We start from the raw sequence: 18,430 nt of genomic DNA, 5'->3' as shown, positions 1-18,430 counted from the left end.
TTGGGTGGTTTTATTGGCCTTTGAACAACCCCTTTAAAAAAGTAGGAATGCACTAGCACAGCAAATCACACTCGGTCAAAAGGTCTCTCGACCACAACAGTATTTGCAGCCATTCAGACCAGCATCACAAGAAGTCACTTTACCTGCCAGTTAGTTGTTAGAGTATGGGAGAAAACCAAAAGCGCCCAGAGGAAACCACACAATCTCTGGGACAACTTACAAACTCCGTCCAGATGTTACTTTGGTTGGATCTAAACCAATGGCCCCAGTCTATTAATACACAAATGTGATCTACTATCTTCAATGCAATTAAAAATCCAAAAAACAATAGGAAAACATAAGAAAGCAATAAAACAGAACAAATAATAAAAAGGTCCAATTCACTTACACCACCTGCCATACATCTATAAGCAGGAACATAGCACAACCCCCAATGGTTTGAGGAACGGCTGAATTGGAAAGACTACACATTCCACACTCGGATTATTTCCCTTGAATAAAAATGTAGATTTCTATCTGTAAACCAGTATTGCTTTTAATGTGCTTTCATGCACTGCACTTCACCAAGCCCGGTGGTCTCTTGGAGTAGTGCTTACCCCTATTCTACATTGCAGATACAACAAAAACATTTATAGAGCTGCGAGCAAGAAAACTAAATCAGAAAAAGGAATTGCCAGAATATTCTTGAAAAGATTTCATCTTCTATCTTGTATTTCACTTCAATCTTGTAATTCATGTTCAGACCTGTTAATACCAGAAAAAGACTGCCAACCCACACCAACCTGAAGGTTCTATACATATACTGGACTATTGGTAAGTATTGCTGGGAAGACTAAAAATATAGCATTCCACCTACACAGCAATACTATATGCCCAACACTACAATCAATAAACATCTTTAAACAAGGTCAAAGAGTAAAAAATAATAATTATTATCATTGTTATTGTCAACAAAACATTCAATACTTACATCATAAGCCTCTTTTCGTAGTCCTTTACTACTCCTCAGCCAACTTCTACTAAGTTCACTCAATTCAGGGATGGGCTGAACCTTCAGCCTTACTGTATCTCCAGACTGGCGAATCATCTCTACAATTTCATCCCGAGACTTATTCTCCACATTACGACCATTTATTTCTACCAGTCGGTCACCGGGTACCAACCCCAAAGCAAGGTCTTTAGTGCCAGCACCAGGTTCTGCAAAGTGGACAACCCTCCTGTATACTTGCCCATCCGGTGCCCTATCCAACATGGTTGTCCTACGTAATGAGAAGCCAAAATCTCCAGTGTTTCTCCTCTGTAGTACTAGTTCTCTTGGCACAGGTGCCTGTGGTGGAAGCACAGAAGGTAACCGCAAATCGGCTGGAAAAGTTTTCACCACAACTTCTGGAATTTTGACAACAGGTTGAGTATTGCTCGGCGGGACTACCTGCACTGAAGGCACAGAGTATTTATTGAACTGGTTTTCAAACGCTCGGACTTCGACCTGAGGTGAAGGAGCAGCAGAGTTTTCAGATGGGGTAGAAGTTTCAGACTGACTCTCGTCTTTGCTCTTTTGGGAGAAAGAGAATCGTTTGACCATCTGCGCCATTCCAGTAGAATTCTGCTTGGCCAGAGAACCAAACTTAGCAGCTCGCTGAAGAACGCTACCTTTGAAGTTGGTCTCCTCAGTCTTCAAGTCATCGCTTGAGCTGGCAGTACTGAGGTGTCCAGAGTCATAGAGGGCGCTTCCTCTGTTGCTCACATTGTCGGAGTCAATGTCGGTGAGGTTAAGTTCAGAGCTGCTAGCTACCTTAATAGGTATAGGGTTAGAGATTTCCAGTTTGGTCTTGGAGTCCCTCTTTGAGGAACGATTAAGATTAAAAAAGCCCCTCCTCATGCTCATCTCCTCCAGACTCTTCAGCTCGGCTGCAGACATCCTCTCCTTCTTTTCTTTCTTTTTGTCCTTTCTGACGCCATCCCTGTCCTTATCCTTTTTCATTAGGTTGAACATCTTGGAATGTATTTATGATGCAGTGTGCAGAACGGGAGCCGTACGGGTGTTCACTATATTCTTGTCTCCAGTGTTTCTCCAATCCTCATAGATAAATATGTCACTGAAAATAAAAAGAGAGACAGGACAATGAGACAATAAGAATGACTTCATGGCAGACTAAACACAGAACACTAGAGAAAATCACCGGGCTGCTGACAAAATACAGTATTTCCATTGTGAGTGTATGTATATATCCATTGGGATCTGTTCTCACAGTCAATGTGTTCTAACAAGTTACACATGAAGACAATGGTCAATGTAATGTAAACATTATAGCATTGCTGTCCACAATTTTGCATCATATGGCTAGATTCACACAATGTATCTTTTCGTAAAAGTACGGCCGTTGTTGCAATCGGCAACATCGGCCGTACCTTTTACGAAAAGATAAGTTGCCTAGTCTTCTATGGAATCCCGGCCGAAGCGTATATACATAGTAAACGCTCAGCCAGGGATGCCTCGCGGCGCCGTAGAAAAACTGACATGTCAGTTTTCTGCGGCCTCTAATCAGTGAATAGCGGACGCAGAAAACCCTGTCAGTGCACACTATGGAGCGAGCGGCTCCGGCCACATGCTGTGAAGAGTTCTGATGCATGAGAAATCTGCGGCTGCAAAGATCATCCAGTACCGGCCAAGATGATCTTTTCAGAGACCGGCTGTTCCGTGACCCGGCCGAGTCGCGGATCGGCCAGTCTCTCACGATGTGTGAACATAGCCTATAGGTAGAAAAAAGGCAATGAACTGTACAAATGAGCAGAAAAACAAGTCTACGGTATAAACTTCATACCGGAAAATTAAAAACTATTTCTATCATGTCATCTTTACAGTCTTTTTTAGCTCCCTGACCTCCTAGTGGGGATTTGCTGTAAGTTTCCCAGGTGAGTATACCCCTTTAAGACAAATGCAGGCGACAAGTTAAGACCATTCACGAAGTCAACCATGAGCCAGAATAATAGGTAAATGACAGAATCTTCCGACTGACCTGTATTCTATAATAACAATGACTTCTACTTATTTCCTGTTTCTTTTGTGCCCCTTCATTCATTCAAGCAGCTTCTTCCGAGAAGTCTATGCAGCGATACTAAACAAAGAACAAGCCGCAGAAATGCAAGTAAACCTCTTATACATGTTGTTCCTGACAGCCGGATAAGCTGGTAAACTTCTTTTCATCAGATTTGCTTCTCAATAATTATACAAAAACCAGCGGCACTCTCCAAGAATTTTGGCAAGAACAGAGGATAGCTTCTCAGTCTGTCGTGCCCTGAAGCATTGTGTTAGCAGAGTTACAACACTGCTGATGCCTGAAGTCTAAATGAGCCAGCAAATGCTTTTTCCTGGGTCCAAAAGGTACTTACGTAAAATGTGTAAATTTACCCAGGAGAAAAAAAAAAGCAACACAGAAAGAAAATGTGGATGGAATGTAGTCACATTAATTTCTATGGCCCCATACACACACACACACACACACACACAGGTTTTACTGATCTGTTTTGTGATCTGTGGCAGAAAAAAAAAAAAAGGTCATTACCTATCTAAATTAATGGGTCAGTTATGGATGCAGTAGTGGGTGAGCAACTATGGGCGGCACTGTATGAATCAGGCCTTATATTAGTATAAATCCTGCCAAAGAATGCAGAACAGATTGCCTATGAGGTTGTGCATAGGGAACTAGGATTGCAGCTATCGAGGTATTGATCACACTTGAGACCTTGTATCTGAGGTGGCCCAAAAGCCCCAATGCCACATAAAGAGACAAAGGCATTATAAAGGGAACCAGGTAGCTGGGGTCCAGCTACAGATCTTGCAGTGGGGCCTTAAGCATCCAGTTACCCTCTATAAGGAATTGCCATGTGTATTCGATTCAAGTTCTGTTTACAGACAAGACCTGATGAAACATAACACATTGTACCAATGTATCACTGTATCACTCATCGGTTTCCAAGTCCACAGCCATTTGTGCAGATCCATATGTAGCTGGGACAAAACGTTACCTCAGTGGTTGACTACAGACTTGAGTTTCACTTTGATCACCATGACAGTCATTTAGTAAAAGTAGGATTTTTTACACCAGTCTTGAATCAATGTACACCAAAATAAGATGCACCAAATGTATTAAAGGGGTATTCTGAGTATTAACGACTGATGAGCTATCCTCCCTGTTCTCCAGCCACTGTGTAGTGGCCGGACCTGGTTACCGCAGCTCAGTTCCCATTCATTTGCACTGGAACTGCAGTTACGCATCACCACTGCTACACAGTGAAGCCCCATTCACCATGCAGGCACTAGTCGCTGTGCCAGGTGTCAGCAATTAGTGACTGGTGACCTATCCCGTAGATAGCTCATCAGGCTACTTTTGACGAGAAAACCCCTTTTAAAGGGGTTATCCAGGATTACAGAAGAATGGCCGCTTTCTCCCAGAAACAGCACAATTCTTGTCTCCAGCTTGGGTTTGGATTTGAGATTAGGCTCTATCCACTTCAACCAAGGTGTTGTTTCTGGGAGAAAGCGGGCATGTTTTTCGAATCCTGGATAACTATCCTGGATAAAGAGTTGCACATTTAATAATAAATGTGACATATTATGAGTTGTTGTAATAACAGAAACTGGAATCTACAGCTGCAGTTTTCATCTATTCTCGGATTCGCCAAGGGCCCCAGCTGTCAAACCACACAGATCAGCTTGTTATCCCCCATGCTGTGGACAGTGGATAATCTGGCACATAGGGAATATTCCTTTTGAAATGGATGACATGTAGTTATAATCTTATTCTTGTTTTAGCTTTTATTTCTATTGCCTTTATTATACACATTGCTCCATGCCCTCATTTGCCTTATGTCCTATATTCAGTGGAAGCACGCACGGGGGCACAGCACAAATTACAATGATCAATATTAATGCTGACCAAAGGTCACATCTATTACTTTACTGCAGACCCATAGGTGGGTGACTGCCACCTGCAAACCACATTATATAGTTCAAAATATATAAAAAACGTGCATTACAAGCATCCAATAGATGCAAAATATGGGTTATCAACAAAATTCAACATCAATTTGGGAATACAGGAAATACAAGCTCATTACAGGTCTAGAGATGGAATAGTTTTCTATGAAGTAACCAGAACTCTGATATAAGGACTGTAACATTTAGAACAGGTTCAACAGGGTTTCCTAACCTTTACTGCCCAGAATAAGCCTTTGGCACGAGTAATCCTACACGGTTATTCAAGTTACCAATTCTTTCAATGGCACAACAAAAGGAGAAGTCAATGGTTTAGTAATAAGATATCACAATACTAATGTAACAATAAAACAAGCTACACAAAAATGCAATACTATGGAGAAGAGATCAGAAAGCTATGTTAATGACAAACCATACAAAGCAGCAAAGCACAGCACATCAGAAGCAGAGTATAAAGTAAAAAAAAAAAAATTAAATTGAAAAAAATAACTAAAAAAAAAATAATAATAATAATTTCATTACGCCTTAAGGGCCCATTCACACTGTGGAAAACAGGCAGAAATTCCAAGTGGAATACTTGCCGCAGACTCCGCTCGGAATTCCTCCTGCCTCAGTGTTACTTATAGAGAGCCTCTGCTCTCCACAAAAAAATAGCAGAAACTTGCAGACTAAAATCTGCACCATCAAATCAGCAGCAGGTTAAAGGGGTACTCTAAAGAAAAAAAAATCATTTTAAATCAACTGGTGTCAGAAGTTGTAAAGATTTTTAAATTAGTTCTATTTAAAAGACACAACTTAAGACTTCCAGTACTTATCACCTGCTGTATGTCCTGTAGGAAGTGGTGTTTTCTTTCCGGTTTGACACGGTGCTCTCTGCTGCCACCTCTGTCCTTACAGGAACTGTCCACCGCAGGAGAGGTTTTCTTTGGGGATTTGCTGCTGCTCTGGACAAAGGTGGTAGCACAGAGCAATGTGTCAGACTGGAAGAAAACATCAATTCCTGCAGGACATACAGCAGCTGATAATTACTGGAAGTTTTGAGTTTAGTTTTTTTTTTATTAGAAGTAATTTACAAATCTTTACAACTTTCTGACACCAGTTGACTTGCAAACTTTTTGTAACCCTTTAAGTAGGTGTGAACGTAACAGTATTTAAAGCAAAATGTGATGTATATGATAGCGTTCTATGCAAGAAGGTCTGCACCCACATGGAGCCCATTCCAGGGACACTCAACCACTACTAGACACATCCTCTAAACCTACAATATTACAGAACCTCTTTAGCAATGCTCTTAGGCTCTTTACATGCTGTGTCGTGCTATGTATTATAATTTAAAAATATATATTATTATTATTATCATCGTCTCTCAACTGCCGCATAGGCTTACAGTGACACCTGTCACCTATAGGCTTTCACACACTACGTATATTTCAGTCAGTATTGTGGTCCTCATATTGCAACCAAAACCAGGAGTGGATTAAAAACACAGAAAGGATCTGTTCACACAATGTTGAAATTGAGTGGATGGCCGCTATATAACAGTAAATAACGGCCATTATTTCAATATAACAGCCGTTGTTTTAAAATACCAGCAAATATTTGCCATTAAATGGCGGCCATCCACTAAATTTCAACATTGTGTTAGATCAGATCCTTTGTGTTTTTAATCCACTCCTGGTTTTGGTTGCAATATGAGGACCACAATACTGACTGAAATATACGTAGTGTGAACCCAGCCTAAGGCTGTATGGCTGAGCTGTAGCACTGTTTTCTTGCAGCAGTGGGTGCCGGAATCCACACAAGGAAAGTCACTGCACTACTACCACACCTACAGTCAGTCAAAAAACAATGAATATTTTACAGATTCAAAAGCTTTTTTGTTTATGGCAGGAAAACCCAATAGGACAGAAAGGGAAAAAAAACCCCAAAAAACTGTATACGATCAATGATTCATGAATAGATCTCCCGAGACATCCGCCGCCTCCCCAGCTACATAAAGAGTTAACAAACATTGCAAATACACACCGTGAGTAAATATTGTGTCGGGGTGTTCCTACTTACTCTTCAGCGTCACATTCCCGTCCACAAGGTAAATAGTAACACACCTCAAGGAGACGTCTGCTAGTAAATGCATCGGAAACGACAAGGAGACTTGTGACATGGACCACCAGCCAGGCTTTGTTCCCAAGAAAACCCCACCCCTACTCCTCACAGCTTCCCATCCTATTTGGGGGCTTTTTGGATTCTGTATACTTGCCATTCCTCTTGGTGATCTGATTCATCCCAATCACACTCTTTATAACATATATAGCACATTCCCAGTTCCTCAGGTGGCAGCAGCCGCTACCGCCATCTCTCTTCTCCCTCTTCCCACTTTTTCTTTTTTTATTATGTTTGTTCTGAACTTAACACCATCTCAATTATTCATGAAAGGAAGCAGCCGGCGACTGGCAACAAAAGCATCCTACACAAAAGGGACGTGCGCAGCCACAGACCTGTCAGTTCTAGAAAGCTGGGCTTGCGCTTTCCAGACCTCAAACAAAAAGAAAACCAACGTGATGAGTGGCAAGCGGCAGCTAGTGGAGGGCACGGTGCTCAGGGGGGGCATCAGCCTGGGGTCTACATACCAAATGGATTCTATACTAGAATAGATCTTTCAGATCTTACGTTTCCATCTAATAGAAATAAGCAGGATATTTTATCATTGTCATTATGTGTTGGCTTTGTACAAGGACCTGTTCTTAGGAGGCTGATATAGACTACAACGGCTGCTGAACAACCCATTATCTATAAAAGCAGAATAACTATTATTGCCATCAAGATACAGAGAAGACCACCCAAAATTGCACCAGTAATGTGGTCTCCTATGAAGGTGACAACTATGCAAAATGTATGGTGGCCAGAAATCTGGTCTGCTTAAGTTTTTGGAGAGGTTCCCCTGTAATTTCTTGTCCTTATAGACATGCAATGATCCCAACATGAGCATCCTTATAGCAGTCTATGTATGGTTTAGGTCTTCCCATAGTCATGACAGAAAAACACAGACTCCAAGTAATGGTAGGAAGATATTGTTCTCCGTAACTCACCTGGTCAATGAGCAATTGAGCCTCTACTATCCTTTTCCTCAGACTTTTAGGACTGATACATGGGCAGCTGTAGCGGAGCTCACAATGTAATTTCTCTACTCCGTAATGTGGATTGCACACAAACTGCATGCAGATCACACCATCCCCAACATCACACCCATGAATCCATCCTCAAAAACCATTATACTGAGCAACTATTTCTGGACACAGTTGCAGTTGTCAGAGTAATAGGGATATAAGCCAATTGGGAGAAGCACGCAAGGATAATGTATACAGTAGCAATGTCTAAAGCCTTAGGGCATGAGCAGCCGGCTCTGAATGTACACATACAGAAAAAGACTTTTTGGGAATAAATCATTTAAAAAAAAACTTCAGACATGTTGTAGTTCTTCTGGTTGATATCAGCTGTAGTATATTGATACACTTGTTGATTTAAGTGAGCTCTAAAATGATCTACTAATAGGGCAGACTAGATGGACCAAGTGGTCTTTTTATGCCGACAATTTTCTATGTTTCTATCTCAATGGTAAAACGATTATGAACTACAAATAACTAATACACATACAGGGGGCTTGGATAAAGGCCCTATTACACGGGTCGATACAGAGGAGCAAACGAGCGCCAATCTGTCAGGTCAGCGCTCGCTTGCTCCTCATTCCACGCTCGCTGCAAGCGCTATTACATGTGTCGGCAGCGGGTAAGAGCCAGGTGGGAGTGGGGAGCTGCGTGGGGGTGTATTGCTCGGGTAATTGCTAGATCGTCCGGACAGCCCTTAGAAGATAGCGGCGGTCTGCTGCCACCTCACCTATTCCACGGAGCGACTACAGCAGATCGATTCTATTGTGATCGTTGATTTTTCAGCTTGTTGAAAGACAACGATCAGCCAACATTGTGCATGTCGGCTGATCGTTGTCTTCTATTACACAAAGCGATTATCGGCCATAACGGTCGTATCGGCCAAATAGGGACGATAATCACTTTGTATAATAGGGCCTTTAGGTGTCATCCTGCACAGAGCCTCTACTTACTATATTGCAAGATAACCAAGAAGATTTGACATCCGGGACCCTGGGGAAGCAGAATCACAGCCCCTCTGGGATTTATAATGATGACCTTATTGATTTTCATCCACTTTCCTTCAAACATGACTTGACAGTAGAGGATTCCGACATCTCTAGATATTTTTAGCTTCATGGCCAAAAGCTATTTAATAGATGGACAACATACAGAGCAGTCACAGGTTACCTAACATGCTGTGGTGCATCAAATGCTATCCTTGTGTATATAACAGAGGACTAACATACAGTATTACCAGAAGTCCATTATATACACAAGACACAAGGGGGAGAGGGATCACATGAGTGGTGAAGATTAATTTGAAAAAAATAAAAAGAAAGAAAAAATTGTCAAGGTTCTTCATTCCTTCTATCTTTATCCATAAACGGTTTAAATAAATAATTTTATCCTTTTTACTATGATCCAAAATAGTAGAAAATAAAGAAAGCAGCCATACTCACCATACCAATATTTGGTCCATCTCAACAAGAACATGTGACCACTGCAAACAATCACTGGCTGTCGCGGCTCTTGCTCCCCTTTCCATCCTTAATCCTGGTTGGGGCTCAGTTTCCAATATTCTATCCCATGTTCTCCCTGGAGCTATACTGCCACCCATAACATCTACAAGTGGATTACTTCCCATTGGAAATGCCTGCATACACAGCTGAGCTGAGCATGCATGAGTGGGGCATGAACAGCTGCTTGCTGTACTAACATTTGGATGACAGCTCTTATGGGTGTATGGGCCTCTTTACACCAATTGGGAACAGGTTACAGTCAATTCTACAATGGTAAACCATTGGTCTTTCTGGTACATAGCTAGTGGTAGATATCTTATACCTTTCTGTATTACTGAATAATACATACACTTCCATTATCCAAAAAGCAGACATTGAAGTGAAAGCAAAGCTGTCAGCATACGTTAGATATTAGGTGACAAATGATTTCAACGGCATTTACCATAAACATAATATGTAAAAGTGACAGCCCGCTACCTCACTATCACTGTGTGCCAAGAAGAATGTTAATACTTATGGGGGTGTCAGGGGTCATAGCCGTCAGCCATTCTCAGCCAGCAGCTATCTTTTCCGTATTGCAGGCTTAAGACTGAGCTTTCTGGGTTAAAGATTAACCATGGCCCAGGGCCACATTCTACAAGGGAGGACTAAAAGAATCTACGCAAACCTGACTCTATAACATGCTTTAAGTCGGCCAAAAATCAGCCCACCATAGTGTTTGGTCCAAGTACCAAAATTATTTCCCATTTAGCCCACAGACCACATTGTGGGGGGGGGGGGGGGGGAGAAATTTTTAACTTATTCTGAGAGTTGTCATCTTTGGCACAAGTGTAACAAGTGCAGTAGAAGAGAAAGGCTTGGTTACAGCACATGAAGGAAGAAAGAAATGGGAAGGTGGAAAGGAGAGGACGGCATGTTCCATCTCTGCAAACACGTCACGGCCAGTATAAGCTCAAGGTTACATCTACAAAATCATTTTTGTGGAACTTCAAGAGCCATCAAAGAACAGAACAATCTATTCTGTGCAGCTACAGGATCCCCAAACTCTGAAGAATTCTGCAAATACATTCACTTAGCAAATGTGTCTCCTTCTCCTGATATGCTGCTCTTTTCCTCCAATTGTTGACAGCTCAATGTCTAGGTTACCAACCACTACTCTGCTCTAAAAGCAATGGTCTGGCTGATATATAGCTCTAATGTAAATGAACAGCAATGAAGTATAGATATTTTGTATAATGTATACTATAGCTATATATATGAGTCAGAACCCTGCTTTAACCCCTAGGCGACCTTGGGCGTACCCGTATGTCCTAGGCCGCCTAGGGATGTTCAGAACGGTGGCCGCGCTCTTAACCACCACGGTCCCAGGTGCCGCTCGTAGCCCGGGACCGCGGCTATTAGCGGGCACAGTCCGATCGTCATGCCCGCTAATTAAGTAATTGGATGCATCTGATTACTTACTGCAGCCCATCCCTGGTGTCTAGTGGGGTGGATCGCCCCCCCTGGGACGTTGTCCCAGAGGAGCGATCCACACATCCGGCTCGGGCCAGGGTCTGCGCCGTAATGGCACTCGATTGCTTCTGGCTGCGTAATCGCCCAAACTATTAATTTATCACATCCCAAAGTGCAAAATTGCGCATTTTTGGTCGCATCAAATCCAGAAAAATTGTAATCAAAAGCGATCAAAAAGTCCCATATGTGCAATCAAGGTACCGATAGAAAGTAAAGATCATGGTGCAAAAAATGAGACCTCACACAGCCCCATAGACCAAAGAATAAAAGCGCTATAAGCCTGGGAATGGAGCGATTTTAAGGAACATATATTTGTTAAAGGGGTTGGCCACTTTATAGTAAAATAGGTCAGTACAAAGTATTAGTAAGTGTGCTCAATGTATATACTGACAGCAGCCCCCTGTGTACCTCATAGAGCTAATATCAGACTCATCTTCACCAGGCTGGGCTGCCCTGCTCGGTTTTGTTTCAGTCCATAAAATGGCTGACATGGAGGAGCATGTGACCATGCTCTGTCCACTGTGTTCTCCATAGACATATACAGGCTCAGTGGTGGACACTGGGGGGCGGGGCATGGTCACATGCTCCTCTATGTAAGCAATCTTATGGACCAAAACACCACAGAGCAGGGCAGCCTGAAGGAGGGGAGTCTGATATTAGCTCTATGATGTACACAGGGAGCTGCTGTCAGTATATACAGTGAGTACACTTACTAATACTGTACATTGAGCAATTTTACTATAAAGTTGCCAACCCCTTTAAAAATGGTTTGAATTTTTTACAGGCCATCACATAATATAAAGGTTATACATGTTACATATCATTGTAATCGTAACAACTTAAGGAACATATATAACAAGACAGTTTTACCCCAGTGCGAGCGGCGTAAAAACAAAAATCCTCCAAATAAAAAAAAAATGTGTTTTGTTGTTTTTTTTCAATTTCACCACACATTGAAATTTTTTCTGGTGTCGCTGTGTACTTTATGAAAAAATTCAGCCTTGTCATTGCAAATTACAATTAGTTGCGCAAAAAATAAGGGCTCATGTGGGTCTCTAGGTGAAAAATTGCAACTGCTATGGCCTTTTGATCACAAGGAGGAAAAAACTAAAACGAAAAAATTTAAATTGGCCCGGTCCTCAAAGGGTTAAGAGCAGAGTGGTGGTCGGTAACCTAGACAGTGAGCGGTCATCAAAGGAGGGAAAGAGTGGAAAGATCAGGAGAAGGAGACAAGTTTGCTAAATGAATGTGTCCTACATGTATAACTATGTTAGCCGAGATGGGACTACCCCTTTAATACCACAGGTAATGCTACCAAGATGTCCCTAAACTGCATTTCACCTGCTTGCTTCCTCCAGGGGGCAGTGTAGTGAGGTAAGGCATACATATACATACACACATACCACAGGATGCCTATTACTGGTGGGAATTAAGGCAAATAGGTTTTCTGGGATGTTTTTCCACACAGACATGGAACCCACCAGAGGACAACCACAGCCCCTCTTATGTTGCTTGCACTTCTTCTATTACTTTTACTTCTACATGTGGACTAACATTTTGAAAGTTCCAAACCATAAGAAAATTCCAACTCAAAATTGAATTTGGGAAGTATTTGTCAGTGGAATTTCCAGACCATCAGGAGCCAAACAAAAGAAATTATTTTCTTTTGTTTCAATTCTTTTTGTTAATACAGAAAGCCCCTATACAAGAATAACTGAAGTATATACAAAATATACATAACCAAGATCAATACAACATCTACAGAGACATGCACGTATTCTGAGAGGCTTTTATTCCTGTGAGTAATGTATTGCATATAAGCGGCATCTACACACTCTAGTCTAAGCCTAGTATACATTGGGTCTAATGCATAAAAAGAGCCCTTGGGTTTTATGAATCAGCTATGTAAAGTATAACTTAAAAGATTCCTTACTTTTAAAGAACATAGGAGATAAACATTGCATGAACTGAGTAGCTAATTTACCCCATAGCCAAGCGCCACTTAGTTGTTTTTTTTTTATAAATAAATTTTTAATTAAAAAAATAACAATAATAATTTCGACAAGACAAATATTTATTGAAAACAAAAAGACAAGAAATCCCTCAATACATTTTCACAAATCCAGAAGACAAAGCAAAGCGCTCAGCGAAATCCAAACCAGAGCTAGTGGGTCTTGAAGGGCAAACAACGCCCTATAGTCCATGAAAGAGAGGTAGTAAACCATAAAGGTGCCCATGCTAAAGTCCAAATCAGGTAGTGTGCCACTACCGACGTTGCACCTAACACAAGGGGTATGGACTGTAAATCAAACAATACAACAAAAATCAACATCACTGACATAGGAAATCGAAGAAATAGTATTAACAATACCAACCACAGAAGGAAGAGGTGAATAGAAAGGAAAAAGAGAAAAGGTAGAAGTAAGATTAAAGAAGAAGAAAAAAAAAAAAAAAAAAGAGGGGATTAGGGGGAACAGATAAGGGAGAAAGGCCAATGGGGAAGCAAATAGCAGTAGCCTAATGCCTGTACAGAGGGGGCCAAGAAAATAAAGTCACTCTCTATGTCAACCACTGCGGGAACACAGATCCTGACTTATAGGCGGTCCACACCAACCACTTGTTCTCCACTCTGCAGACCCTACCCTTGTCAACCGCCATTAATGATTCCATGCAATGCAGATGATCAACATCTGCGACCCATTCTGCAATCAAGGAGTCTCAGGATGACAGTACTTGCTGCTGCCAAAAAATGGAGTAGCAAACCTTTACAAACGAGCGATAGGTTGGCTGGGAGTAAGGAGAGCAAAGCAATTTTTGCTGTAGGCATGATATTGGAGGCGGTCACCTGTGTACAAATCTGGGAAACAGCCTTCCACAATCCGCAAACAGTGGGGGTTTCCAGGCAACATCTCCCTTTCTAAGGCACCTTCCTCTTCTTTGGTGGATCCACGACTATGGTTGACCTATTGATACATGAAAGAGGCCTAAGGCTCCATCCATCAGTTGTTTTCTGTCCATAAATCAGGACCCTTACAGACAGAAAAAGGACCCATTGATTTTAAAGTCATGATCCAAATATCCGTTTTGAAAACAGATCCGTGTGTGGATGAATGCAAAAAAGTAAGACGTGCACTTATTCAGACTGTTTTGCGGTCCAAGCTCCATAGACTGTTAGATGCATTAAGGTCGTGCTCATGGCTGTGTGGATGAGGCTGAAGGCTATGTTCACACTACCTAAGTTCCGCAGAAATCACGGCCGTTGTTCCAACTTACGTAGTGCTGCAGGCTGAGGGAATCCCAGCCAGAGTGTGTACGGCGCCGGGATCCCTAGCGGCGCCGTAGAAAACTGACATGACCCTGTCAGTTCACACAATGGAGCGAGCGGCTCCAGCCGCACACTCAATTGTGTGCTGTGGGGAGTTCTGATGCGGGAACGCAAGGATGCGCCCGCATCAGAACTCAACGGCGCTAAAGATAATCTGGCTAGTACTGCAGTACCGGCAGAGATGATCTTTTCTGAGACCGGCTATCTCATACTACGTGTGACCATAGCCTAAGGGTGTAAAAATTCTTGTACCTGGTTCAGATACTCAAATTCACAATTGTAAATTGTCCTGAGTTTTCAAAATCACAGCGTCTAATACAAGGTTGATAAGGAACAAGGTTGCTCCACATTGAAAATACCCCTAGGTTTAGATTTCCCCATGTCTACTGTTCATACTCTCTGTATGTCTTCTTCACAACTGCAAGGGTTGCCTCCTCATACTATTATATCTCTGAATGTATTATTGCAGCATGTACAGTCAGCCTTAGATATATGTATGCAATAGAAACCAGTACAATTATTTAATTAGGTATAACAAAATGGTATTCACCTGTACAATCTGCCATTACAAGGGATTGTTTTCTCATCATCAAAGCTTATTTCAGGCAATGAACATCAAGACCTGGATCTAGCTAATCCCTAGACAAAGAGGCATCTGCCAGGCCCCTCGTCTGCAACAAAAGCAGTCAGTAAACCCCGTATCTAGACATGTATACAGTGTTAACTAGAGATATATATATATATATATATATATATATATATATATATATATATATATATATATATATACACACACACACACACACACTTTTTGAGATGTGAATCAGCCTTTAGTAAATGGGTATTCTTATACAACTGACTCCAATGGTAAACATTGATTAGCTCCTATTTGGTTTAGTTTTGCAGGGACATTCTTTAAAGGGTCATTGTCATTACCAAAAATCTTTTGAACTGTCACAAAGACATACAAACACACAACTAAATGAAAGTTAAACTAAATTTGCAGGCTGTATGTACAGGAGGGTACAGGGGGATGTTTAGGAAGCGTGCTGGCTGATTTACCAGCACGTTTCTTTAGCTTTATGGCCAATTTTAGTGTGACTGGTTCCCTTTAAGTGTCAAAAAAAGGCCATTTTGTGGCACCTATACATTACAAAAAATGCCTGCTTTGCATATAGCCTCATACCCTTTACAGTATTCAAAAACACTCATGGCTGGAGGAAAAGTAAGTAACCTCACATACAGGTCAAAACATAACTTTTAATAATTACTTAGAAAAATAACAAATCAATGGAACGGAGCTGCACAACCACACCCAAACTAAGAACAAGTGTGGTGTCGTCTTTGGAAGAAAGCGGCCATGTTTTTCTAAGCCTGGATAACCCCTTTAAAGCATAGCGATCATTTAAAAAAAAAAAAAACTTTTGGATGTCACAAACATATAATCCAGAATCTCCAACAGCATCCAGATCGCTATGTACTTGGTTGCACAAATTTTGAAGATCTCTTTCTGGATGCTGTAGCACTCTTTTTACTATATGTATGCAAGACTTCCACCGGGATTATTGGCATTCCAGGGCGCACCCCCCCCCCCCCAAATACCAACCACAGAAGACACATGTCCATAAAGTTCAACCAAGGAGGGGATGGATGGAGGGAAGGGGGAGGATGGTAGGTTGGTTCTATACATATGTATTAATGTTATTTTGTTCTAATAACTTGTCTAAGTCTGACGCTTAGACAAGTAGACTTTTGAAGCCCTCTACTGTTTTTGAAGCCCTCACTACTACATCTGCACATCTACCCCTTTAACAGGTGATGGCACCAAAAGGCTGGGTGACTGTTTGTGTTTGGATGGTTGCTAGTCTTGTAATAAGCTCTGTTTAATGCCAATATACATGATCAGCACTCATTTACAGTCAGCATTGGGCCATGTAATAGGGTTCTTATACTTCTGCTTGCTACATTTCTGGCTTTGATTCAAATAAAACCACAATGGAATTTTTCCAAAAAAATGCTGAATGAGAAACCCCCTATGGACTCCATTTACAAGGATAGATAATTGCCAGTTAACATGCACCAAATGACTATGTACAAGTCACTCACCACTCATGGAAAGGATCCATTAGACAGCCCAATTATCCGACACGGTCGCATGAACAATGACGCAATCTTTCATGAGGCTGTTCACTTCCATTATTGTTGGCAATACACACTCTTTTTTCACTGGAGGTCCTGCTAAAAAATTATGTTTGCATACAGAACGTGATCAGCTCAATCATAGGCCGACCACTAGCCATTTTAATAGGACAATAACTGAGAAGTCATCATGCGAATGTTGGTTAGCCAAATAATGCGTAAAAGAACACCAATCATTCCCTTTCCTTACAAGAAAATGAAGGATTGAGTCTTAAAGCCCTATGAGAAAAAGCGATTATCAGCTGCATGCAGCCGATTATTGTCTGATAATCTCTTGGTGTAATAGCTCATGTTAAAAGGAAACGATTAGGCGAAATGCCCAATGATGGCTGATCCTTGTCTTTCAACATGTTGAAAGATTTTTGAACGTTATCGATGGTCTGCTGGCCGTCGCTCTGTGTAATAGGAGCAGTGGCAGCAGACCGCCACCATCTCCTGTAGGCTCCCCGGACGATAAAGAGGATCCTATGAGTTCCTCGAGATCCCAGGAGGATACTATGAGCTTACCGACACCCTTCCTCCGCTCTTACCTACTCGCTGTCGACACATGTAATAGAGTCGGCAGCGAGCGGGGAATGAAGAGCAAGGGAGCGCTCATCTGACAGGTCGGTGCTCGCTTACTCTCCGCATCGGCAACAGCCGACATTAGGAGATCCGACAATGTAAGATGTTATAAATCACTGTGTATATGGCCAATCACTGATTAAACAAGGCAAGGCTGAACAATACTATTTGCACAGGATATCAGTACAAGCAGGGATTCTCCATAGGTATTTATTCTGGAAGGATAACACCGATTAGACCTCTATGACCTTGACAAGTCTCCTTTTATCTGCCATGTTTCACCTAATCACAGACCTAAGTCAATTGACCCCTAAACAATAAGTAGTAAATCAGCTTCGGACAATTCAGCACTTCTACCCTTAGCAGTGTATTAAGTGCTAGCACTGCCAGGCTTCAATAGGTTTCATTAGGGTCAGTCCACAGAGACAGGGACTATGTTGTGTATGAGGCATGTTCAAAATAATGCCAGACTAGAGGCCATCAGCACAAAAAAAGATAATAAAGATCATAAAGATCACAAAGTCAACACAGGCACAGTATTATTAGTGTGCTTCAAGAGGAGTTAATAGTATAATAATTAATATTTTTTTTAATTATATAGCGCCTACATATTCTGCAGCACTTTACAAGCCCTATGTAGTACAACATCTGATGATAATCCCAAAGTTAGAATTAAGGCTATGCTCATGCTGCATTTGGATGAATATGCTCCAGGAAAGACCCAAGTGCATATGGCTAAAGTAGCCATTGGTCCTTTCACCCTGGCCAAAAGAGTATCTAGCCAGTGGGCTCCATATTCCAGTGCAAGACTACACCGTGGCATGCCTGATGAAAAGGGTGGTTAACCACTGAAACGCATAGCATTACAATAAATAACACATCTGGTTGGTAAAAATACCAGGAATCTCTGCCTCTTGATCGAAGTGGAGTGACTGTGCCCGAGCTCGGAGGATTGAGCGCCAAGGAATCCACCACTGTTGCAAGGTTACCTGGATATTTTGGTCCCGATCCCACAGCCAGGGAAATGGGAAGGTGGAAGGCAGTAGTTTAACGCCTACAAGCCTACATTAGAGTTGTGGCTAATATGTACAACCTCACAAGGTAAGTGTGCATTTGTGTAATTTGCACATACACATCTCATAGGGTTAATCCGCCTGCACATTCAACGCCA

General features: G+C 41.7%; 1 protein-coding gene across 7 annotated transcripts in view; it reads right to left on the bottom strand.

Moving 5' to 3' along the window:
* MYO18A (myosin XVIIIA) overlaps positions 1-18,430 on the bottom strand; it is a 258,536-nt gene that overhangs the window by 229,751 nt on the left and 10,355 nt on the right. For all 7 annotated transcript variants that reach the window (XM_069945228.1, XM_069945229.1, XM_069945230.1 and 4 more), the window contains exon 2: positions 971-2,096. In XM_069945228.1, coding sequence (XP_069801329.1) covers positions 971-1,993 — 1,023 coding nt within the window. In that variant the 5' untranslated portion in view covers positions 1,994-2,096. The remainder of the gene's footprint in view (positions 1-970; positions 2,097-18,430) is intronic.

Source organism: Dendropsophus ebraccatus, chromosome 11 (genome assembly GCF_027789765.1).
Source record: "Dendropsophus ebraccatus isolate aDenEbr1 chromosome 11, aDenEbr1.pat, whole genome shotgun sequence".
NCBI lineage: Eukaryota > Metazoa > Chordata > Amphibia > Anura > Hylidae > Dendropsophus > Dendropsophus ebraccatus.
The sequence above is the reverse complement of the archived record's forward strand: the minus strand, read 5'-3'. Positions and strand labels throughout refer to the sequence as shown.